Source organism: Podarcis filfolensis (assembly GCF_964270895.1).
Source record: "Podarcis filfolensis genome assembly, chromosome: 2".
Lineage (NCBI taxonomy): Eukaryota > Metazoa > Chordata > Lepidosauria > Squamata > Lacertidae > Podarcis > Podarcis filfolensis.
The window spans coordinates 43,708,934-43,735,430 of record NC_139605.1 but is presented as its reverse complement, the minus strand read 5'-3'; the positions used below and the strand labels follow the sequence as shown (position 1 = coordinate 43,735,430).

General features: G+C 41.9%; 1 protein-coding gene across 2 annotated transcripts in view; it reads left to right on the top strand.

The window, feature by feature from the left end:
• The window catches only part of CACNA2D3 (calcium voltage-gated channel auxiliary subunit alpha2delta 3), a 488,574-nt gene that overhangs the window by 95,787 nt on the left and 366,290 nt on the right, over window positions 1-26,497 (top strand). For both annotated transcript variants that reach the window (XM_083602945.1, XM_083602944.1), the window contains exon 3: window positions 13,342-13,458. In XM_083602945.1, the coding sequence (XP_083459071.1) occupies window positions 13,342-13,458 (117 nt within the window). The remainder of the gene's footprint in view (window positions 1-13,341; window positions 13,459-26,497) is intronic.

The following is a 26,497-nucleotide window of genomic DNA, read 5'->3' as shown; positions in this document are numbered from 1 at the left end:
TTATGGAGGCTGCTTTACCCTTTCCCTTCTGACCATTTTCTGTTCAAACTCACTGTTCCCCAGTTGCTTTTCCCCAGGATGGAAAAAGCAACTAGCCTGCAATTTTAAGTTAAGGAAATCCAGAGGGGGAAGAGTTAACTAGCCCCTCTACGCTGTTCCTTTAACCTAAGCTGCAATCTCCAACCTGCGCTCCATTAAACAAAAAGTTGGGATACCAGCTTGCCATGTAATGTCTAGTTTGGACAAGCCGTTTAGCTCCCATAGAACAGACTAAAAGGAATGAAACTGATGAAAACATAAAAATTCTCTCTCCCTCCCCACTCATGCTTCCTGCTAATAACTCCAGGGGCCGCATTTGACACACGCACCCGCCTTGTCCAATGGATGTGGATCCAATGGTGGCAGAAGTGTTAGAGAATGTGACAAAATACAGGCAAGAGGTCAATGCTCTGTCCTTGACAAGAAGCAGAGTAGTGCCAGGAGTGAAATAAAGCCAATGTGAGAGTGGAAGTACTGTAAATGGCCCACGTTATCCAGAAAGGGAAGTTTTAGGAGGACGTTATTCAAAGAGATAAGCAAGCGTAGACCCTATTAAACTTCACAGCCATGATGAGTTTTGAGCTGAGGGAAATATATGCGGGTCAGTGCCCCCTGCTTCTGCTGAAGTTAAACTTTCGGTTTAGTTTATGGCTAAGCCATCTCTTTCTTTTGCTTCTGAAATACTTTTGAATAGCAGCATTTCTCCCAGAGAGAGAGAAAGAGAAACCCAGTGATATACTGATCTATGCGATAAGCTCTATGGCAGACACTCCAGAGCACTGTGTAAAAATGCAAATATTTGGTGGCTTCCCAGTCTGAGTAATCTGGTGGGGAGGATCTCAAATGCTTGCTGGGGCCCCTCCAGTCTGCCTTAAGATGCCAAGCATTGATGACTGGCGTGGCCAACATTATCTCTCCCTCTTTTTCCCTTTACCTGTCTTCCTTACTCTCAAGTGTTAGAGTCAAAGCATCATGTGGGCAAGGAGATGCCTCTCCCCCCCATTTATTCAACTGTCTGTATCACCCTCCCTTTAGCAATGTTGCTAAAGGTAGGCAGCAGCAGAATAGGACACAAGAAGATAAAAGCACCACTGCCAGCAGGTGAAGACTTTTTGGTTCCAACAGGCTTTTGGGAACTGATGGTTTTTAACGAAAGGGTGAGCTCCTGTTGCTTGGTCCCTGCTCCTGCCAACCTAGCAGTTTGAAAGCATGTCAAAGTGCAAGTAGATAAACATGACCCAGAAGCTGTACGCTGGCTCCCTCGGTCAGTAAAGCGAGATGAGCGCCACAACCCCAGAGTTGTTCACGACTGGACCTAACGGTCAGGGGTCCCTTTACCTTTAACGAAAGGGTTGGTGCCATGCTGTTTTTATTGTAATTATTTGTATGACTTTAACAGAATCTCTTTCTCTCTCTCTGGTTTTAATTCTATCAATGTTTAATTGTTTTTTAACCACTTGGCAGAAAGTGGGGTTGGCAACTTCTGTAACAGTATGCACCCCTAAGGATAGATGAAGGTGAAGTTGTGCCATCCCCACTGTGTTACAATCTTTATGGAAAGACTAATATAGATCTCACTGTACTCAAGTGTTAAAAACTAATTAGTCCCTTTGAGACTGGGAAATGTGTCTAGTTCCTGGGTTGCCATCCCACTACCTCTAAACCATTGCCCAAAGAGTGGTGGCACTGAACAGCTGACAATGAGTATTTCAGTACTGTCTCATTTCTTGTGAATGATCTCATGTTGTCCACTGTTTTAAGGCACATGGTTGACTGATTTGTCTAATACAGAAAGGCAATAGTTTGTTGATGTGTTTTGCATTTCTGTCTGGATACTGGAAGAAACCTGTTCAGAGTTCCCTAGTAACTGCTGCTGATTCACTCCTTATCTTCCTTGTCCTCACTTTTTCTCTAATTGATTTCAATATAGTGAGATGCTGGCAACCTCAGTGATTACAGCTCTTTTGTTTCTTTCTCAGAACATTGCTGATAGCAGGGCAGTTATCTTCATTCCAGACTAGGAGTCATCTCCACAAAGCTACCTGCTCTGAAAGGAGTGACATTTTAGGAAACGGCCTTTATGCTGACACGGTGGAATCTGTGAGCAAAGGAACATTTTCATGTAGGAAGTGATATTGACTTAATGGGTTAGGGAATGAGTGAGCACGGAGACTTAATGCAGGGATGTTATGCCCTATAGTGATGTTTGGCCTTATACATCTGTTTAAAAAGCAAACAAATAGCTGGTGTGAGAAGCTCCCAACTGGATCCAGACCAGGGTATGGGTGGATCTTTCATCCTATTATGAATGGCAGGCATGGTGGGGGTGATTCTAATTTGGTTTGTGGTAAGCCCCAAGGATTAAACCCCTCTCATCCCCGTGCCAAAATACTATGCCCCATAACACACCAGCTTAATAATAATAATAATAATAATAATAATAATAATAATAATATCAGTCTCATAAGGCAAAGACACATGGCAATCATCAAAGTGAGTTCTCAGTAGGGTATGTGGACATTTTGGAGACCTAAATCATGGAGAGCCGGGGAAGAGGAGGAGGATCTCTACCAATGGCTCAAAAAACAGCAGGGTTTTTGTTGCCTATTCCCTGAACAAGCAGTCCCATGTTGTGTTTACTTGCATCCTTATGCTGCTGGGAAATAGCCCCAGCTAAAGAGGGCCACATGGGTGTTGGAATTGTGTGGGATGATCAGGAATTAAATAGAAAGAACCACCTGTGACTCTAAATCATCCCACCTGCCAGTTCTGTGCAAAACTTTGCTGCCGAAACAATTGTGGAGTGCGGGGGGATGAGCTCTCAGTATGGGTACCAGTTGAGCTCACTTTCTTACTCTCCCATACCATATGGAGATACATACCCCAAATTCACATTGTTGACCCCCTTCTTACTTCATATGGCAATCAGGTGCTGTGACTGTCTCAGTGTTAACACCACTTTGGAGTGGGTATGCAAAGCAGAAGCAGTTGGAGGGGTGGAGCTGAGGTGCTAAGAGGAAGAGGGAAGTTGGCGGGGAGGTTGTCGTGGTACAAATGCACAGGCGGGGGCATCAGATTGGTTCTGCCTTCTCCTAGTTCCTGGTAAGCAACAGCAACCAACCTTTCAGGAAGCTAGCGTAGTGACGCCATCCCACCCCTTTGCATTTATTTTTTTTAAATAATTTTTATTAACTGGCCAATCACATCAAATTAAATCACATCACATAAATTCCAAATTCCAAAGCCAAATTTTTAAATTTTGTTGGGGGAACCCATACTTCAAGACCCAAAGGGGGATTCAGATCATCTTCTTATTACTGCGTTAATGTCCAAATCAGTCCCAATCAGTCCAAACAAAATTCATAATTCTATCCAGTCTTATCTTGGTGTTTCCACATCATATCTTGTTCATATATTTTCTATTTTTCCTTTACGATCTCTTCTGTTAGTCTCCTTAAGCCGATAAGCAAAATAATAATCCTGTGTGGATTTCCCGTTCCTCCACTAAGTCCAGATGGTTTCCATATATCTCCTTCGTAGATAACATCGCTCTTTCCATCATAAATTTGGCATTTGTCGCTCTTAAGTCCCACCGAGAAGTTGGTCCACGATATGTAAACAACTCTATTTCTCTCTTTCTCCTCCCAGACCCAAGAGCTCCAACAATGCCTCCCAAAATGGCGACGGCATTTTTAACTGCGTCATTCCAAAACTCTTAGCTTTCCAGCTTCATCTTGAAACATTGCTTTGGTTCGAAAGTTTATCTCCACACAGCCTTAAATCCACAGCTTAAGTCCTTAGTTTCTGACTCATAAGGGGAGGGGATTCTTGTTAAATCACATAAGAAAAAGGAAGGCAGGTTTCCCCCCCCCTCAGTCATACCGTATCTTGACGTATCTTCTCGTATTTTATTCTTGTCTTGTTATCAGAGATCTCTTCTGTCAGCAGTCTTTACTCCCCTTTTTCCTTGAAGCATGTGCAATTTATCTCGTCCATATTGTTTCTTTTGAAGATGCTTGCAACTAGCGGCGCGAATCAGGGACTGCGTCCAGGAGTGCTGGAATCCCACAGGAGGGCTTTGTGCCTAGTGCCCCCACCCCCACAAATTCGGGGGTGGTATAGGGCACAGCAGGCAAGGGCCGTCCCCCCCACAATCCTGGGGGGGTTAAGGAGGCTAATTACCCCCATCATAGCCTCCAAATTACCTCGTGTGGGTCGGAGAGATGTTATTGTCAGCCATCTTCCGATGCGCCACCTAGTGGCCCCCCCATCCCACCCCTTTGCAATCCACTTCTGGTGCAAAGCATGATGGGCAGACACAAGTTCCTATACAGGGAGTTATAGTTTAACACAACTGCTGTGTGTGGGGCCCAGTTGTTGAGAATGGAACCTGCCCTTCATATGTCACATGTTTAGTGTGAGAATCCTAGAAATAACCCAGTAATGGTGCTCACATTCACGGCTGCCATGCAGAGAGATAAGTTGCTCTGACTTGTGGGGATCTTGCATATTATTTGTTGCAAAGTTTTTAAATGCCTTATTTAGGAAATGTTTTTTAAAAATGCACAGGAAAAGCAATATAGAAAAAGTTTAAGGAAAAGCATCTATTCTGAGGAATGGGGAAACATGTTAGGCATCAGCATGCCATCAACTATAGCACTGAGTAGCAGTAGTGGAGCAGTAGTGGGAAGCATAATAAAACTAATTATTTTTGAGGGTTTTCTCTCTTTTCTTTTTTTCTTTTTGCATGCTGTTGGAAATTATCATATAAAATACCTCTACTACAAAAACACAGAATTTGTGTATCTAATTAAAGTGGCTATTGTTCTATTCTAGCTGTCATTCTTGGCAAACTTACCATACTCTGGAACCGCATACTCTGAGATTGAAAGTGAGCGTAGGAACGCCTGCTTGCTTGGGGCTTCATCAGAGCTTCACCCCAGGGTCACAGTGAACGTAGGATGGTGGTACATATGGCCCTGTCTAATTAATAGGGCATTTCCCAGGTCACTCTCACAAGGTAACACACTGAAAATCACTGATGGGTAAAATAAACTATCAATTTCATACATCCTATACTGTCTCAGCATCATTTCATGGGGCAATTAATGCAAAAGCAATTACATATCTATGCACCGTCACAAAACATGTCTTTTATTTTTCTGCTATGCCAATTCCCCCCCCCCCCCACACAGAGATCACTTAAGAGTAGCAGATAGCATCTTTTAATTGGATTAGACTTGGAGTTACTGGCTGTGTACACACCATATATTTGAAGCATATGACTTCCCCCAAAGATTGCTGGGAACTGTAGTCTGTTAAGAGTGTCAGGAACTGTAACTCTGTGAGGGGAAACTGCAGTTCCTACAATTCTTTTGTTGTTGTTGCTGGGAGGGGTAGTAAATGTGCTTAAAGACGTGTGGTGTGTAAGCAGCCTCAGTCCAATCATACAGACCCTCTCTCTTGCCAGCCTCCTCACTTCAGAGGCTGGGGTGGAACCACTGCACAAGGGCCTCCTTCTGCAAGGGGCCCTCTTGTGTCCAAACACACTCCTTGTTGTTTCACCTGATTCACCTTGCTCGACAAGAAAAGCCTTGGTCCAAGAAAGTGCCTGGAGTTTGCGGATTGAAGAGAAGGGGGAACATGAAACTTTGTCCTCAGTGATGCATTGCTCGCACGCTCCTTCCATCGCATCTTTGGTTTCTTAAGCATCCAGACCGAACTGTTAGACAATAAATTTCGTTGGCATCCCTGCCCCCCCCGATCTATTAAAATCAATGTAACGCTTACACCTCTGGTGATTTGGAGATGTGAAAGGGTTCCACATGGCGATTAGAAATGTTCCAGTATGAACTCTTTCTTTTTCTTTGCACCACTAGAGTTTTCCTACTTCATCTCCTTCCCAGCTCCGACAGCCCCCTCTCCAATCCAGGAGTCTGTCCTCCAACTGCATAGCCACTTATTAGCAGCCCCAGGTTCTGTTATTGCCACTTATTGTATCCAAGCATAGTGCGTGATGTCAATACGCAGAGCCTGCTCCCCTTGCCTCGCCTTCACACACACAAAAAGGGCACACATCACAGGAAGCCTATAGAGCTGCCTGGTGGCTCAGCGCAGTGTTTTGAATTAGCTGTAACCTCAGACCAGACTGTGACTAGGAGGTGATCTTAGGCCATGCATGGGTAGGTACTGGTAACTGTAGGTATGTATAAATGTAAGAAAAGTGAAAAGACAACAATTTGTTTGGATATCAGAGGCACATTAGCAACCCATCTATGCATTCTTTTTCATTGCTCAGTTTTGGACTCTAAAGAATTCATTACGGCAGAGTTCCAAGCCTGTCGACAAAAGCTTTTGGCTCTGGACCTAGAAAACCACATTAACAGCTGCAGATTGTATTAGTTTTAAGCTTATTATGACTTTGCAGACTCATTTATCGATTACTTTTGATTGTCAGGACATCCCAAATATAGAATTAAACAACCTTCAGAGAAGCCAATTAAGTTTTGTAATAGTTGCTGCCAACTTTTCCTTGCCAAAATGGGTTGCTGACAATACGTTGGTGGCAGATTAAGCTGAACCGAGGCAACGTGCTGGTTCACATTTAACACCAAACCATGACTCAGATACTCTCTCTGCATCCCTTCTTCCTCTCCTCATGTGCTTCAGTTTCCTCTGTGACTTCCTGGTTCTTGTCTTTTGTGCTTGCCCTCCAAATCAGAATCAGAAACAACAGCCAAGCTGTGGCTTTGAATTTCAATTTGGAGGGCAAGTGCAAAGTATAATTTGCCAATATGGTTGTGTGAATGTGGGCCTGATTCAACTAATGAGCCTCTCTACTGGAAGCCTGCACAGGGACTTCTGCTAGCGCAGTGTGAAACTGTCCCAGTGGGTGGCGCTGTAGTCTAAATCACAGAGCCTTTTGGGCTTGCTGATCGGAAGATCAGCGGTTTGAATCCGCTTGACGGGGTGAGCTCCTGTTGCTCTGTCTCTGCTTCTGCCAACCTAGCAGTCTGAGAGCGTGCCAGTGCAAGTAGATAAGTAGGTACTGCTGTGGTGGGAAGGTAAATGGCATTTCTGTGTGCTCTGGCACTCGTCGTGGTCCTCTGCTGGCCACATCATCCAGAAAGCTGTCTGTGGACAAACACCAGCTCCCTTGGTCTGAAAAGAGAGATGAGCACTGCACCCTCTAGTCGCCTTTGACTGGACTTAACCATCCAGAGGTCTGTTCCCTTTCCCTTTACCAAACTTGTCCCCAATACTGGCTTATGCAAAGCGATGGGGCATTGGGACAACCCCTTGAAAGTGTACTGCGGAGCGATGGGAGGGGGATTTCTCCTTCTGGAAATCTGAAATGTTTCCATTGACAGAATGATTGCCATAGCATCTTGCTGAATTCCTCTCTGGGAAATCAGGGAGAAAATCAAATCAAAGAAAGGATGGGTCCATGTGAGTGTGCAATCCTATAACATGTTCCTGGTTTGGAAATAACTCTGGCTTGGGGATGAATTAAATATGATCCAGTTTAAAGTTGACAGCTACTTCCAATTTAGCAACCTCTAAATTCAGTGGGTCCCCATAATTTCTCATCACCTCTAGATACTAGAATAGCTTTACTTGATGCAGCAGCACCAATGTTTCTTCATGCATCAGTATTGCCGGCTAATGGGTAACATCCACCTGTGTTTTCCCACTATCAGAATAGACTTCCACTCATGCAATAGGACTTCCCCTTCCTCCCCCCGAAGCTCTTGTGCTGGGGGTTGAGGCTCCAAAATAGATTTTGGAGTGCTGCAACGTGGAGAAGAAGAAGGGAACACCAACTGTGTGAGTGGAAGCCCACTAATGTGATATTGGATATCACCCATACTAAAGGAAATAACTCATTTACTTGCCATAACCTCCAACATCTAGCCTTCAGTAATGTCAAAAACTACAGGCTTATAAAATACAGTACAGGCCTTTTTGGATTGATTTTGTGGTGGTTTTATATGTTGTCATCATTTATTTATTTTTTCATTTCATTTGATTTTTTTATTTTTGTTTTATGAAGCTGTTGTGTGCTGGCAGGGAAAGCTGCTTATTCTTGAAGGCGGTATAATAAACAAACAAAGGGTATAAATCCAGTTCCACATACCCCAAATCAAATATAATCAAGCATGAAATTGAGGATAGTTTATGCCTTGTATATTTACAATTAAGCAATGGGCAAGAACCATATATCTAGGTAGAGAAAGCTCAAATTAGATTAGCATGTTGCCAACATTGTTCCCCTCCCCCGTAACTATGCTAAAGAGAGAAGTTGGATGTGGTATTTCAGCTGCCGTACCAACTTCATTTGATGAGGGAGGGGTTATCAGTGCAAGCAGGAATGCTGCTCAGCAGTTGTGCCTTATCAACATTTCCTTCCCATTTGTTCACCCAAACATGCTAAGTAACCCCATCAGAGCTTCCAGATCAATATAGGAAGGCTGGTAGTTGACTATTGGAAGGCTAGCACACACAGGAATGGTCCCTAACCACCTGCTTTTGCTGTGATTCACTGTTCAGGGATAATACCAGATCAGGACTCAATTGGTTAGAGCGTGGTGCTGATAACACCAAGGTTGCAGGTTGGATCCTCGTATGGGACATTTCTGCACTTGCAGCTCTAGGATTCTATGACTATAGTTGTAGGAGACTAGAAAGCTTTCTCTTTCTGTGTTCTGCTTGCTGTGGGAGTGTCAGTGGTTATCTTTTGGGCATAGTGGGTTCTTCTGGTGTGTGAGACCCCCTAGAGGGCAGGAGGACTAGTATCTTGTGACTTACACTATCAGTCATCAAGAAAATATTGCTTTGATATCTAATCCCATTGGCTTTGAATTTGTTCCCTACTGTGAATTAAAAATATAAAATAGGAAGTAAAAATAAAAAATATAAAATTTCATTAGGCTAGGCAGCACTCTTGATCATATAGCTTGTAGACAAGATCCTTTTTTTTATTGCGCAAACCTTCCACTTCAAGTTCCTGTGAGTTGCTTTTGGCACCTTATTACCATATACTCAGTGAACACGCAACTAAAAAATTGACCCAAGTGCATGAACAACATTAAAAGTTCTGACAGTGAAGCAGTGTTTCTCTTTTCCTTGTGCTTGTGTGAAATGATCTGGCAAAATAGATGCTGCAGAATTAATGTGGGGGTTGTGTGTGTGTGTTTTCTTTCAGAAATGATAAATGTTCTTGGGACCATGCCTTGCCAAATGCTGATTCGGCTAACAAAAGGAATTGGTGTTTTGAATATTTCTTGTACTGTATCAAATCTGAAGTCTTATGGAGATTTGCATATTCACTTCGTGAATGTGACAAGATTCCTATCTACCTGTGCTTGTCAGCTTTCATTATTTTCTCCTCCACTTCAAAACAGTTATTTACTGCTGACTTTGAGTCTGTTTTCTTCTCTTTAGTAGTTTTAATGCATGTGTACTGTTAGAATGATTTTGGTTTTTGTTTAATGTGGTCAATGGAAAAGAATCTCTGGGCACACATATATAATTAACTCACAAAAGTACACATATATAATTAAAACACACAATGAATAATGCAAAGATATGACCTCTTATAGCATAATCCCTCACCTAAATCAGTTTAAAAGTTTTGTCCTATTTAATCGAAGCCAGGGGTCTAATCGACCACAGAATTCAAGAAGGTTCAAGACATGTGAACTTTCGACAGTGTAAGGCAGTGGGAACCAAGTTTTACATAATGTGATGTAATGTTATTATTTCATATGATATATGATATAGTATAATTTAGCATAGCATAGCATATCTCACCTTTTCTCCAACGAGCTCAAGGTGACATACATGGTTCCCCCTCTCCCCATTTTATCCTCACAATAATCCTGTGAGGTAGGTTAGGCTAAGGAACAGTGACCCAATGAGTTTCATGGCTGAGTGAGGAATTTGAACCCTGGTCATTGCACTATGATAGGAGCAAGAGGAAACAGCTGGTTTCATATCTGTTGTACTGCCATATCACTTCAGTAGAGAGTGATACAGCAGCTTTTAACTAAGTAGGGATCAGGTGCCATAGGGCTACATCTAACCCTAAATAAGCTGCTGGCTTTCTTTGCTCTTCATTTTGAGCTATGTTTTGCTCAGGTGCTGGCTGAGGAACTCACTCAGCAAATCTCTACTTTGATTCCTCACTGAATTGCCTGCCTTGTCCATCTCTCTGCTGGACCATTGGTCTGTCTTCAGGCACCAGGAGAAAGGTCTGCCTGTATAATTGCTCTGACTGATTTGGATATTGCTGTGAAGTTACATAACTCCAGAACTGTGCCCCACAGGTAGGGTTTTCCCGACCCAATGTAGCATCTTCAACTACCTGTAGATGAAAACAGATTGGAGCCTAAAGTTGGCCGTAGACATCTCACATTCACTTTATCAAGCAATGGCTGGGATCCTAAGGAGCACATGCATGCATGTTTTTCATGTGCACCCAGCTCTCTAGGATTCAAAGAGCAATTTATGGAGTCTGGCACTTACATTCATGTGTTAGCATAGTCAAAAAGAGGAGATTAGTATCTGTAATAATCTATAAGCGTGGTGGCTAAGGGACTGCTCTATGAAACAAGAATCTTGATTCTAGTGCTATGAATCAATAACTTTGATTAACCTTGCCTCTTTCATGAATACTCCAGATGGCCTTATGCAAGCTACTTTCTCTTAGCTTGATACCACCACCTGCTATATGGAGGGTAATACTGACATCTTACAGTGTTGTTTTAAGAATGGATAATGTCTCTGAATCTCTTTAAGCGCTTGTGCATGCTATGCAAACATTAAATACTATTTATTGTTTTAATGCAAATATTTAAGGCAACGAACCCCTGGATGACAGTAATGCACTGAGCAGGCTGTATCATTTCCTCTAATAGTGATCTCAGCTGGTGAATACCTATGCCTGTTTTGTGGAAACAGACCACTAAGAAACATGAAAAAGATTTTTAAACCTAAGGGTCATCCTCCCTAAAAACCCCAATCAGTTCAGTGAGGACTAAGCAAGTCAGGAGAATTAAGAAGGAAAAATGGAATAGACCAGAGGTCCCCAATGTGATGTTGTTGGACTACAACTCCCATCATCACTGGGTACTGACCATGATGGCAAAGGCTGATGGGTGTTTGAGTCCCAGCAGCTTCTAGGATAGAGTATTTTGGAGAAGGGCCTGGCTGGCTTGAAAAAACTCTGAAAAGGAGGCCTCCTGCTAAGGTGGTGAGGATACAGTCCCTACATTTTAGGATAGGAAGGGATCCCAAGGATCATCTAGTTCAACTCCCTGCTATACAAGAATATGCTTCCTTCTGGGGCTTGAACCTGCAACCTTGGCATTATCAGCACCAAGCTCAAACCAACTTTTGGTTGCATGTCTTGCCAGTACTGCGTAACATATATAAGCTGAGTGCATTCATTTCTGCTTTTGCTTCCTGATATGGGCGTATAGGTCTTAGATCTGAAAACAGTTTCTCAAGGTACAGAGTGTTAGCAAACTTTAAGGAAGACTAAGGTCAGGTGCTAAGGAGAGATCCTTTATCAGAATCAAATATGTTCTTATCAGAAATAAACATGATGGGGAATTGCTTCTCTGCTTCTTAACCTGTCAGTATAATGAGTAAAGTTGTTTTTTAAGGCAGTTGTTTTAGATATTGATTTTAAGAAAACCCAACCATGATCCTTGAGGGAAACATTAAACCTTTAATGCAACCAGTTTGCCTGAAATGTCTGCAGTTACTCAGCTGTTTCATATATTCAGCACTCCCATCTCTCTCACTGAGTGTTTTCTTTAAACACACACACAGGTCTTGGAATCCTGTGAAAAGTGAAACCTTCAATTCCAGAGAGTATATAAATCCTTGAGGACTTGGGTAGGGATAAAATAAGAAAAGCAAATTTAACTTTGATTTCAATAAACTGAATATTGATGGTTTTGACTTGTAATCTGCCTGTTTCTTCTGTTCACTGTCATCTTCTGATTTTCTCTAATCAAAATGGGAAGGAAGTAGCTATTGATCTTAGACAATATGATCAAAGGGATGAGAAAAAAGCATACTTTCTTACTTGTTGATGATGACAAATTGCTCACAAATTGAGGGAGAAATTGTGCAAACCCTGGCATGTTCTGTTTGTAAAGAAAATGGGCAGGTGGAAGGAAAAGCACCCTCATTAAAGTAATCCAATATAGTTCTTTCCCCCCCTTGTAAAATAACCTGTGCAATCCTGTATACAGTTTCCTGTGAGTAAAAAACAGACACACTGAACATAATAGCATTTGCTTCTGAGTAAATATGCATTGGCTTATGCTGTTAATTTGGTTATTACGGTTCATATAGGCAGGTTTGCCAGCAGAACCTACTTAAAAGGCGCGTTAGAATGCTTTCTTCTTACTACTGCATGTTTTGATGCATTAAAAAGGGGTAAAATGTCTCAAAGAGCCTGGAAGGAAAGTGCAAATCCAAGTATCTTTAGAACACATAGTATTGCAATTTGTACCAATGTCAATCAAGTTACAACACTTAAAACTGTGAATAAGAGGGAAACAAAAGTGATGTGGCATTTTCTCCATGTTCCCCCTCCCACCCCCATGAGAGAGGCTTGGAAGGGGTCAGCCAGTAGCAGCTGGTGTTGTGGGGCAGTGCCACACATTGCAACAGCTTACCTGGATGGGTCTGGGTTGGGGCAGAGTGATGGTGGGTGGGATCAGGGCTGCATGGGTGCACTTTACATTTGACAACCATGCATCACCAATTGCTACTGTACATGATGGACTCTTTGGTGGTGATGCTGTACAGCAGAGCATTATGGGGCATAACCTTTGGATTAGCCCTGAATCAAGGCTTAAGCATAGCCAATGGACCCATAGGTAGGGCAAATCACAGCACATAGGTAACTCTGAATGTAAAAGCATGGGTGAAATAGCCTGCTTTTGTTATCTTTGGGAACCACCTAGCAACTCATTTCTTTTCCTACAATAATTTGTGTGTGTGTGTGAAGCATCTCCAGGTCTGACTCATAGCTCAGTCGGTAGAGCATGAGACTCTTAATCTCAGAGTTGTGTGTTTGAGGCCCTGTTGGGCAAAAGATTCCTGCATTACAGGGAGTTGGACTCATTACCCTTGGTATCCTTTCCAGCTATACAATTCTATGATTGTAGGTTACACACCAAAATAAGTATTTCCCCACACAGCTTGAGAAGTTACACTATGTATCTAATTGCATTAGATTAGTTCTGCTGTTCCACTGAGCAACTTCTTTTTCTCCTGCAGAAATATAAAGAATATGAGAAGGATGTTACTGTAGAAGAAATTGATGGTCTTCAGCTTGTGAAGAAGCTGGCAAAAAATATGGAGGAGATGTTTCACAAAAAGTCTGAAGCTGTACGGGTAGGTAGCAGATAAAATTTTCTTTTATATTTTGGGTAATGAGCTTGTACTCCTGGCATCTCAGTATGATGCTGTGGAAATGGACCGACAGAAAGGCCTTGGGAGAACTGCGCTATATGTGGCCTTCTATAAGAGAAGATCTGAAAGAGTACTAAATATCTATTTTGATACAAACAAAACAGAAACCTTAATCATTTGATACTACGTTTTCTCTTTCTTCTGTGCATTTCAAATTCCTTCTGGGGAGTGTTTTATTTAGAAAACATATGTCAATGTCAAAGGACATATACATGTTTTTAGTAAACTGTGTACACCAGAGGAGTAAAAATGGACGCAGTCCCATAATTCCTTCCTCACTTTCCTGATTTCTACACTCTGTGATTGGTGCATACTTGTGACACATACACGCTGTACTCCATAGTCAATATTTCTTACAAAAGAAAACAATTCAGAGTCAGAGACCGGGAATTAGATCTCAGAATCTACCTGTACTGCAGAAGCACATGAATTATTTTGAAAGCCATGTAGCCAGTAATTGGTACATGGCTTTTTACTATAGCTATTTTGTCTTTCTAAGAGGACTTTCCTGAGGATTAGTTACTGTGGACTTTTCAGTTCAATCTGCAAGGACTTTAAAAAAAAAAGTAAAAGTAAAAAAAATATCCATATTATATGAAGAACACATTTAAAAAGGAATGAAAAGCAAACAAAAGATTTCCTGGTTCAGTAAGCAGGACCATGGGTTTTCCGCAAATTAGCAAGAGTGCAGAAAGTGTATTGGACGCAGGATTCAGCTTGTTGAGTCTTTTGGCTTCCTTTTTAAAAATGGTGATATGTGTGAAGATATGCTAAATGTGCTAAGACTTCTGAAGCCAGTGGGATGGCTGAGGAACATTTTCATTTGACTGGACATGGAGATTCTATGCCCTGCAGAGCTCATTTCCCCTCCCTGCAACTAGCAAAACAGAATGGATTGTGCAGAGGAGTAAGAATGGCAGTCTGAATTATGTAAGACAAAATTCTAGAGCAAGAAGAAGATTAGGGGTATTTTGATCAATTGCAGCTTGGGGTGGATTTAGGCACACATAATTTCTGTCATGCAGAGATTCAAAGGACCAGTTATTTTAAGCTGGCAGAAAATTGGAGCAGAAGATCTACTTCTTTCTGAATCCTGCTGTGCTGGAATTGTAAAAACCACTCTGCTTTTAGAAGCCATTCTATGGTGACCCTTTGCAGTGTTTAGATCAGGGGTCAGCAACCTTTTTCAGCTGTGGGCTGGCCCACCGTCCCTCAGCCCATGTGGTGGGCCGGACTATATTTTGAAAAATATATATGAACGAATTCCTATGCCCCACAAATAACCCAGAGATGCATTTTAAATAAAAGGACACATTCTACTCATTTAAAAACACGCTGATTTCCAGACCGTCTGCGGGCCGGATTTAGAAGGCGATTGGCCGCATCCGGCCCCCAGGCCTTAGGTTGCCTACCCCTGGATTAGATGAAGCAGCCTGATCCTATAGTCCAGCTAAGGTCACCATTTCTCATCTCCCCTTGTGTTGGACAAGTTAGTTAAGTACCCTCTATCAGACAGTAGTGGTTTTCTGCTTTTTGATTGGCCAGTGGAAATCTAAGTACTTTACGAACAGTATAAAAAGTTGGAAACTCGGGGTCAGATAACACTTTCGAGCAGTAGCTACCACACTGCCTTGATTTTGCGAAAGTAAAGTTACATTATATTAAGATAAATTACAGGACAAAAATTTGAAAAGATGGAAAGGATTTGCTGAAACAGATAATCGAGCTAGAATACAAAAAAGGGAGGTGTGAGGAGGTCAAGGAAATAAGCTAATGAAAGTTAAGTTATGGGAAGATTCGCTGTATTTTTTGTTGTCTTTTTTTTAATGGATGTTATTTTTCTGTTATTTTTCCTTTTTTCCTTTTGTATTTTATCCTTTTTTCTTTACCTATTGTGATGTGTTGTATTGTTTTTTGTTTAAAATAATGTTTTTTTACTTTTTCTTTTTGTACCCCTTGAAACTTTAATAAATATTCTTTTTAAAAAAAGAGATTTTGTAGATCAGTGCTGGGGAATTAGTCATGCTCCAGTTGTGGCTAGATTTCAACTCCTGCTCCAACTTTAAATCTCTTTGTTGGCTTCCTCATCTTTTTCACGCTTGTGTGTGCATCATGGATAGATAGTCCCCTCTACCGGTCTCTCTGATTAGAAATCGATCAAGGAGAGGATTTGAGAAGGAAGAGACAGCTTACAGAACTCTAAAGAGTGGCAACTCCTAGCTGCTCTGCATGGAGTGGAGCCTTCAGTGTGGGGCTCCTCAGGGAGTGCTGGAATGTTTTGTTGCACAGATTAGAGCCAACAAAATGAAGCTCAGTCTTGATAAGACTGATACACTGTTAGTGGGGGGTTCCCTAGACTGGATGGGTGGGAAGTTGCCTGCTCTTGGTGGGGCTACATTCCTTCTGAAGGAATGAGTATGTAGCTTGGGGTACTTTTAGATCCTTTGCTGTTGCTTGTGGCCTCAGTGGCATGGAGTGCCTTCCATCAGCTTTGGCTGGTGGCCCAGCTTTGCCCCTATCTGGATAGGTATAGGCTAGCGCCTGTCGTCCATGCTCTGGTAACCTCTAGATTAGATTACTGCAATGTGTTATACATGGGGCTGCCTCTGAAGATGGCTTGGGAACTTCAGGTGGTGCAGAATTTGGCGGCCAGATTGCTCATTGGGGCAAGACGGTTTGTGCACATTAGACTGATCCTGGCCTGACTGCACTGGCTGCCAATTAGTTTTAGGTCAAATTTAAAGTGCTGGTTTTGACCTTATAAAGCCTTTAACAGCTCAGGACTACCTGACAGTGATGAGGGACTGAAGATTGGAGTGATCATTCTGCGATATTATGGCAGTGGACAAAACTGGATTGTAACTTTTGAACAAACCTGTTTTAATTAAAATAAAGACAGTATTTAGGGGAGCGTAACTGGTTCAGTTACACTGGGCATGGAGCCTCGGGGGCACCACAGGGGATGCCACAACTATGATTTAGAATGGAGCGCAAGAGACAAAAGCTTTCAGATTTTGGTGGTGCGCAAAGCACTGCTGAAATTTGAGACCCCAAGGTTTAAGGCCTCTAATTAATTAATCAAGTTAATCTGCTTTGACTGATTAACATTTTATGGCCTTTTAAATGTGTTTGTGGGAGGGGGGTTATTGGTTTGTTTTTGTTTTATGTACTTTGTGTTCTCATTTTGTATTTTTATGTTGTGAACTGCCCTGTGATCTTTGGATGAAGAGCAGATACAAACAAACAAACAAACAAACAAACAAACAATAATAATAATAATAGGGCACCTTCCTCACTGAACGATGTGCTCTTCACTGACAATCTCCATTGCCACAAGCACGGTACAATGCAAGATGCTCTGAGATCTAAATATTAATACTGTTTTTATTTTCAAATGATATCATTGACTGAAATGGTCTCCTAGCAACTAATTGAATTAGCTGAAAATCATCTGTGCTAACACAGCATGTTTTTCATTGAGAGAGTTATTGTATAAGAGTAAAAGAGGATTATTTCAGAGCCTTTTTTAAAAAGCATACCTGAAACATTTGGAGGAAATTGTAATTAGTAGTATTGGTGATTTTTGAATATTCCCAATGACAAAAGAATGTTTCCATAATATTTTAATAATATTTCCATGTTTTAATAATGGTATTTGAAATGCATGCTAATACCAAATAAATATGAGTGGCATATGCACAACTATGAACTATGTATCATGGCATATTCCAGTGTTCCTCAGCTGGCATATTATAAGTGCAATTTATACATCCTCTAGATTGGGCAGTCCAAAGAGCTGATTAATATGATGTTTTAATTACAAAATACAATTGTCATTAATATTTATGTAATAACACCAACAAAACTTATAGACAGGCTGTGAAAGAAATATTTGGGCAAATCAATTGACTAATATATTTGAACTGGTAAATGTGCCCAACCGAAGGTCAGACTCTCATATATGCTTTACTTTATTCTTTCCTAATTTCATGAATTTAATTCTGAATGTTCTCTCAATTATTTCTGAAGAGAATTATTGGCCAAAAGCCACCAAACAAAGACATCCCCAAACTCCCTTATTGAGCATTTTGTTCTTCGGCTTCCCATTTCTTGTTTTATTAAACAAATCTTGGATTCTGTCAGTTGTCAATTCTTCATAGTCAAGATTATATCTTGATTTCTGAAAACTAAGCAGTTGCATATTCTTAAACACTACCTTCAGCTGTGCTTTAATTCTTCCTATTTGGTGCTGGAAATTCAAGTGAATGTAAATGTTCTCTTCAATGTTCTTTCTATGACTATCTAATCCAGTCTTCTCCAACCTGGTTTTGGACTACACTTCCCATTATCTCTGACAATTGGCCATGCTGGCTGGGGATGATGGGAGTTGTAGTCCAAGACATCCGGAGTAGAAGGCTAAAGTAATTCAGCCTGTGTTGCATCAGCATGCTTCAAATTTGGCTTGGATGCATCGTTTTGTATTTTTTTTATGTTGCACACTGGCTTGGGTTCCTTCAGGAGGAATGGTGGTATATAAATGAATGGATTTGCCAGCCTCTTTACAAGCAAACACCTTAATTATTGTTTGAATAATCAAGCATGTGTTGGAGGAACCTGAAATCAAACACTGTTTTGTTTGTTCAGGCACACTTTATCTAGTCAATTACAGAGTGTTTATTTTTACAAATGAAGAGAACATTCTTGCTGCCACAATAATGTACCTGGGAAGAAGAGAAAAGAGTCATGTTGCTTTCATTATATTTGTTTGAAGAAGGCCCATAGAAGAAGAAGAAAAAAACACCCAAGAAATTGACCAGGCTTTGTAAAGGTCATGTGCCAAATGCAGTACCAGCCTTATTGCTAAAAACACTTGCTTAGCCTTTTCTGTGGCATGAAATGTTTTTAAGTGACAGTTTTCATTTTACTTATGTAGAGTGCTTTTAAAGATGGCTGTTTGATTTACATTGATAACACTAAAAATCCCTACTTTCTGAAGTGCAGTAGAGTATATATTCTTCTCTCTTTTTTTTGAAGCCTTGATGCCTTAGCCTTACAGGAAAATGGGGAGAAAGGGAGATTCACCTCCCTTTAATAGTTTTTACTTTCTTCTTGCCCCTTTTTCTGGCTATCTGGTGTTCGCTGCAGAATTGATTTCCATTATAGGTGTACTGTGAAAAGTAATTGCTGTTGTACAGTAATTCAATTTCAGCACATTCACGCGTCAGTAAACCAGCAGGGTTTATCAAGAGAAAACAGGGACATTAAAGCTTTTTATCATGAAATTCCACATGTAGAGACACATTTTTGCAAGGAGCCGAATATTGGAATTTGCATTTCATAAACACCGCCGACAGCAGACAAATATTTTTCTGCCCACAGGTGCTTTTACAGCAGGCTTGCAAATTGCTTGCAGTCATTATTAGTATGATATTGTTTAGGTTGGTCAATATAATGCCAGTACAGTTGTACCTTGGAAGTCGAACGCCTTACAACTCGATTGTTTTGGCTCCCAGATGCTGCAAACCCAGAAGTGATTGTTTCAGTTTGCGAATGTTCTTTGGAACCCTAACGTCCAACGCAGGTTCCGTGGCTGCCAATTGGCTGCAGGAGCTTCCTGCAGCCAATCGGAAGCCGCACCTTGGTTTCTGAACATTTTGGAAGTCAAACGGATTTCTGGAATGGATTCCGTTCGACTTCTGAGGTATGAGTGTATTACTGTCATGCAAGTAGTGAAATGGGTGTGCTAGTGAAGGGCCCGTGGCTCAGAGGTGGAACACCAGCTTTGTCTCTGCTTTGCATGCAAAAGTTCCCAGGAACTAGAATCATAGAATCATAGAATCATAGAGTTGGAAGAGACCACAAGGGCCATCGAGTCCAACTCCCTGCCAAGCAGGAAACACCATCAGAGCACTCCTGACATATGGTTGTCAAGCCTCTGCTTAAAGACCTCCAAAGAAGGAGACTCAACCACACTCCTTGGCAATTCCACTGTTGAACAGCTCTTACTGTCAGGAAGTTCTTCCTAATGTTTAGGTGGAATCTTCTTTCTTGTAGTTTGGATCCATTGCTCCGTGTCCGCTTCTCTGGAACCGCAGAAAACAACCTTTTTCCCTCCTCTATGTGACATCGTTTTATATATTTGAACATGGCTATCATATCACCCCTTAACCTCCTCTTCTCCAGGCTAAACATGCCCAGCTCCCTTAGCCGTTCCTCATAAGGCATAGTTTCCAGGCCTTTGACCATTTTGGTTGCCCTCCTCTGGACACGTTCCAGTTTGTCAGTGTCCTTCTTGAACTGTGGTGCCCAGAACTGGACACAGTACTCCAGATGAGGTCCGACCAGAGCAGAATACAGTGGCACTATTACTTCCCTTGATCTAGATGCTATACTCCTATTGATGCAGCCCAGAATTGCATTGGCTTTTTTAGCTGCCGCGTCACACTGTTGGCTCATGTCAAGTTTGTGGTCAACCAAGACTCCTAGATCCTTTTCACATGTACTGCTCTCAAGCCAGGTGTCACCCATCTTGTATTTGTGCCTCTCATTTTTTTTGCCCAAGTGCAATACTTTACATTTCTCCCTGTTAAAATTCATCTTGTTTGTTTTGGCCCAGTTCTCTAATCTGTCAAGGTCGTTTTGAAGTGTGATCCTGTCCTCTGGGGTGTTAGCCACCCCTCCCAGTTTGGTGTCATCTGCAAATTTGATCAGGATGCCCTTGAGTCCATCATCCAAGTCGTTGATAAAGATGTTGAATAAGACCGGGCCCAAGACAGAACCCTGTGGCACCCCACTAGTCACTCTTCTCCAGGATGAAGAGGAACCATTGATGAGCACCCTTTGGGTTCGGTCAGTCAGCCAGTTACAAATCCACTGAGTGGTAGCATAGTCAAGACCGCATTTTACCAGCTTCTTTACAAGAATATCATGGGGCACCTTGTCAAATGCCTTGCTGAAATCAAGGTAGGCTACATCCACTGCGTTCCCTTCATCTACCAGGCTTGTAATTCTGTCAAAAAACGAGATCAGGTTAGTCTGACATGACTTATTTTTCAGAAATCCATGCTGACTATTGGTGATCACAGCATTCCTTTCTAGGTGCTCACAGACTGTTTGCTTAATGATCTGCTCCAGAATCTTCCCTGGTATTGATGTCAGATTGACTGGGCGGTAATTATTTGGGTCCTCTCTTTCCCCCTTTTTGAAAATAGGGACAACATTTGCCCTCCTCCAGTCTGCCGGGACTTCGCCTGTTCTCCAGGAATTCTCAAAGATGACTGCCAGTGGTTCTGAAATCACATCTGCCAGTTCTTTTAATACTCTTGGATGCAGTTCATCTGGCCCTGGAGACTTGAATACATCTAGACTAGCCAAGTATTCTTGTACTATCTCCTTAGTTATTCTGGGCTGTGTTTCCTCTGCTGAATCATTTGCTCCAAATTCTTCAGGTTGGGCATTGTTTTCTTTATCGGAGAAGACTGAGGCAAAGAAGGCATTGAGGAGTTCAGCCCTTTCTGTGTCCCCTGTTTGCATTTCACCATCTTCTCCTCTGAGTGACCTCACTGTTTCATTGTTCTTCCTTTTGCTACGAACATACCCATAAAAGCCCTTTTTGTTGCTTTTAACCTCTCTAGTAAGCCTGAGTTCATTCTGTGCTTTAGCTTTTCTGACTTTGTGTCTACACGTGCTGGCTATTTGTTTGAATTCCTCTTTGGTGGTTTCCCCCCTTTTCCATTTTTTGTACACATCCTTTTTTAATCTTAACTCAGTTAAAAGTTCTTTAGATAGCCACCCTGGCTTCTTTAGGCACCTTCCATGTTTCCGTCTCATTGGTATTGCCTGAAGTTGTGCTTTTACTATCTCCCTCTTAACAAACTCCCAGCCATCATGAACTCCCTTTCCTTTTAGTATTACTGTCCATGGGATCTCACCCAGCACTTCCCTAAGTTTTATGAAGTTGGCTTTCTTAAAGTCAAGAAATTGAGTCCTAGTATGCTTGGCTGCTCCTTTCCGCTGTATAGTAAACTTCAGAAGAGCATGATCACTCGCGCCTAATGATCCTTCCACTTCTACCCCACTAACCAGGTCATCAACATTGGTTAGGACCAGATCTAAAATGGCTGTTCCTCTTGTTGCTTCTCCCACTTTCTGGACAATGAAGTTGTCTGCAAGGCCAGTGAGGAATCTGTTTGACCTTATGCTCTTGGCTGAGTTTGACATCCAACAAATATCCGGGTAATTGAAGTCCCCCATTACTACTATCTCCCTTCCTTTTGCATGCTTGGCCATCTGTTCCAGGAAGGCATCGTCTATGTCCTCCGTTTGGCTTGGGGATCTATAGTAAACTCCCACAATGAGGTCACTGTTATTCTTCTCTCCCTTAATTTTGACCCAAATGCTCTCACTTTGGCTTTGAGGTTCTAAATCTTGGATCTCTTCACAGGTATACACATCCCTGACATATAACGCCACTCCTCCTCCTTTCTTGTCTGGTCTGTTTCTCTGAAATAGATTGTATCCCTCCATTATTACATTCCAATCGTGGGACTTATCCCACCAGGTTTCAGTGATGCCTATTATGTCATATTTAGTTTGCTGTACCAAGAGCTCAAGCTCATCTTGTTTATTTCCCATGCTTTGCGCATTAGTGTACAGACATTGAAGTCCATTAATCATTCCCCCGTGTCTCTTATTTAAGGATTTTTTCCTCCCACCACTAGGTCTGCGTGCTGTTTGCTCCATTCGGTCTATGACATTTGGATGATCATCTTCATCAATTGATAGACTCCTACCTTCAGGAGCACTGTCTCCCTCCCCCACATTAGTCAGTTTAAAGCCCTCCTGATGAGGTTTCTGAGATTTTTTGCAAAAACATTCCTCCCAACCGTTGTGAGGTGCAGCCCATCACTTGCCAGAAGTCCATCTTCAAGAAACTGCAGTCCATGATCTAAGAATCCAAACCGTTCCTGTTTACACCATTTGCGAAGCCAGCTGTTCACTTCCACTATTTTTCCCTCTCTCCCTGGGCCACGTCGTTCAACTGGGAGGACAGATGAGATGACAATTTGTGCATTTAATTGCTTCAATTTCCTGCCCAGAGCCTCGTAATCTCTTTTGATCTTCTGGAGGCTATTGCTTGCAGTGTCATTGGTTCCCACATGAACCAAGAGGAAGGGGTATTTGTCAGTGGGTTTTATGATTCCTTGCAGTCGTTCAGTTACATCTTGGATCTTAGCCCCGGGGAGACAGCACACTTCCCGAGACATCTTGTCAGGCCCACAGATCACTGCTTCTGTTCCCCTCAGTAGGGAATCCCCTATCACCACTACACGCCTCCTCTTAGGTCTGGTCGGGGTTCTTCCGTGAGCTGTCCGTTCCAAGGTCGCCTGCACATTCCCTGAGGACTGACTTTGCTGCTCGTCTTCATATACCTGATTGACTGTAATGAGGGAGAGATCCTCAAATGGAGTCTGCTCTTCCATGCTAGGGGAGAGGACCTCAAAGCGATTGTGTATTTCTAAACAATCAGAGCGAACCCTGGGCCTCCTACTTCTTTGAGTCACGTTTCTCCATATATCTGGCTCCTGTGTTGGTGAACTAGCCTCCTTCTCAGGGGAGTCCCCTGTCTCCTCCTTGGTGGAGACGGTGTGCTCTGTTGCTTCCAAGAAGAGCTCCAGCTCTCTAATTCTTTGGAGCGTAGCTACACGTTCCTCCAGTTGCTGGACTTTGTCTTTTAAGAGGGCAATCAACATGCAATTGCTGCAGGTAAAGCTGCCTGCAACCTTTGGCAAGATGGCAAACATTGCGCAGGAACCGCAGGCGACTGCAGCTGTTCCCTCACCCTCCATCTTGAGAACGTGTCGTTGGGGGTGACTACAGTGGTCCTCCATCATAAAAAGCATGAAGACAGGACAAATAAATCCCCCCCAAAAAAACCTAGGTCTCCCCCAACAAATGTTTGAGACTAGCTCCCCTAAATCTAAAAGATGGATCTTTTAGATTTAGGGGAGCTAGAACTAGATGAACTGAACTAGATGAACCAGTGGTCTGATGCATATTAAATCAGGTTCATACATGTGTTGTGTAAGTTTTTTCCTTGCTGCAAATGCAATGGGTTGGATTCAGACTCTGCTGCCATCGGTGGTATCATCTCCCTGGTGGGGTGGGTGGGTTTCCTTTTGAACAGTGTGGAAGGTGAAGCCTGGATTCAACCCAATGTTAATATAATCTACGTCCTAGGTTGAATTCTGTTTTATTTTGTTTTTTTAATACATACAACGTCCCTAGACATTGGAGACCTCATGATGCAAGGGAGACATAGGCAGAGAGAGGGGGGGAGGAGAGGGAGAGGGAGAAGTGAGGAAGGAGGGTTAAATAATCTACCAGCCTGGCACCTAGCCTACACTTAAAATAAGAGGCTCTAAAAAAAGAAGCTCATGCCATCTATATTATAGAAGAAAGTCCCCAGGTAGGGCGTCTGCACTCTGTGGAAAGTTCCTGGGCAGACTGGCTGCTTTCGTCAGCTGCCTGCTCTAGTGGTTTGCTGCTGCCTGCAGGAGGCAGGGGAAAGCCAAGCCGGCAAAGCCAGAGGCTGCTGAAATCTTGAGCGAAGCGACGGTCCACATTGTGATTAGCTATATATTTCCAGGTTGTTATTATGAAACCAGTTATCATGATGTGACTTTCATACTGGTTTTGGACAATTATCAATACATCGCCCTAATGCCTGCATTGCAGAGGGTTGGACTAGATGGCTCTCAGGATCCCTTCTAACTCTACAGTTCTATGATTCTGCTCTTGGCTAACCTCTCTTCTCTGAGTCTACCCACTTAATTCTCTTAAATTCCCCCTCTTCCTTGCCTTGGAATGGTTGGGATGGTCATTAGACCATGAGACTCTTAATCTCAGGGTCATGGGTTTGTGCCCCATGTTGAGCAAAAAGTTTCCTGCATTGCAGAGGTTTGGACTAGGTTTGGGATCCCTTCCAGCTATGATTCTGCTGTTGGCTAACTTCTCTTCCTGGGGATGGGGAGAGTGTGTGTATGAATTCAACAGTGCTTAGTGTATTTTTTGGGTGCTATTTTGTTACCGTTGCTAATATTGTTCAACAGACTACGAATGCTATAGTACTTTGTGAATATGACTTTTGTTGTAATTATTATTATTATGCTGTTTTGCTTATTTTGTTTTAGTTGTTCTGTTAATGGTGTTTTAAAAATTGTAATTCTATATGATTGATGTTGTATCTGTGGTGTTCCATTATGTTATTGTTATTTATTGTTTGTAAGCCAGTTTGTGATGCATGTCAATGAAAAGTGGCCTAGAAATTTAGTAAATCGATCAAATCAATCAATTCCCTACCTAGAAGCTTTGTGAAAGGCTGTATAAAATGTTTTCACTCAGGGGCCAAAGCCTTGACCTTTTTTGAATTCTTATTTATGTGTAATTACTTTGTGTTTTAACAGCACAATACAATCTCTTACCCTTCTGCCTCTCTCAGCAACGTCATTGTGCTGCATAATTTAAATCTGCCCGTTTTTATATACAAACAAATATACTGCCCATAGTAATGAATTAGTTTTTAAAAAATGTATGGTTGTATGATTTATTTTTTATAATGCTTAATGTATTATGTTTACTAACTGCTTTAAAATAATCACCCCCTTTCACAGACAGAAAGCGAGAGATGAGAGAGAGAGAGAGAGAGAGAGAGAGAGAGAGAGAGAGAGAGAGAGAACGCGAACTTGAATGATTATGGAATTTGTTTTTTATCTCAAGGATTTTGTTTCCCACTCTAGCCTTGAAGAAGTGACAGGAAATCCTTTTCAACAGTATAGAAAAAGTGTATAATAAAATACACAGCACATAGAAAAAATGTATTTCCAACTGACATTTAATTTTATATATAAATGTGGTTTTCTCTGTACCTTTCACAATAAAAAATGTAACATATTAGAATTACTTAACAAAGGCCTGTTCCTTTTCTCCCTCCCTCCCTCCCTCCCTCCCTTCTTCACACCATTACCAATGCCCAGAAATGAAGGTGTGTGCTAGAGTGTGCAAAAACTGGCTATAGCTATTGCCTAGAAGACTTCCAAATAGCTCCCAGAATCCTGAGGATCATGTGACTTGGCCTCCCCACCAGCAGTGATTATTCAGTACCACACAACTTCATTTAATTTATAACTTCTAGACCTTTTTTTAGCCTTCAGACGCTGTGATATTAAAATACAAAATAAATTTATACAGTTTTCTGAGCACAGGGCTGAAATGGGCTGTGGGAGGAATGAAATTATGGTGAATCAACCAAGTTTCACTATAAATAGTCTCAACTGACAGAATAAAGACATAATAAAATAAGATGGCTATAATTGTATTAATTACCAGCAACAAATGAAAGGGTTTCAACGATATTTTTATTCAGTATTTCAGCGACATGTTTTGCTGGTTCCTTGTATTATGACTTTTGTTCATGCTTTGGCCAATCATAAAGATACGTTTGTGTGATCCTAATGAACTGAGAACCCCCTTCAGGCTGATTTGGACATTCCACAGAAGTGGGATTGTCAGAGCATGGTTTTTACTCATGATTCTCAGTGCCTTTTTCTAAGCAAAGCAGGTATAGATGGGCCCAGGGCTTTTTTCAGATGGAACTGACCGGAACTCAGTTCTGGCTCCTCTCAGATGGGCACCCTTGGCATGATAAGAGAACAAGGGAGGCATTCCATGGTGAGTTCTGGCACTTCTTTTCCTAGAAAAATAGCACTGGGTTGGCCCCATTTATGGTGACATCCACATGTGAGCACATAGATTTCATTCTTATTGAGACATACGTTTCCACTAGCAACGCAGTCTGATACATCTCTACACAGAAGGCAGGGCGCTATGTCAGAAGTTAAAAGTGCAAGTAAGTCGGCCTTCTTCAGAGTATTGCCTCTACATGATATTGTGAATTGTCCCT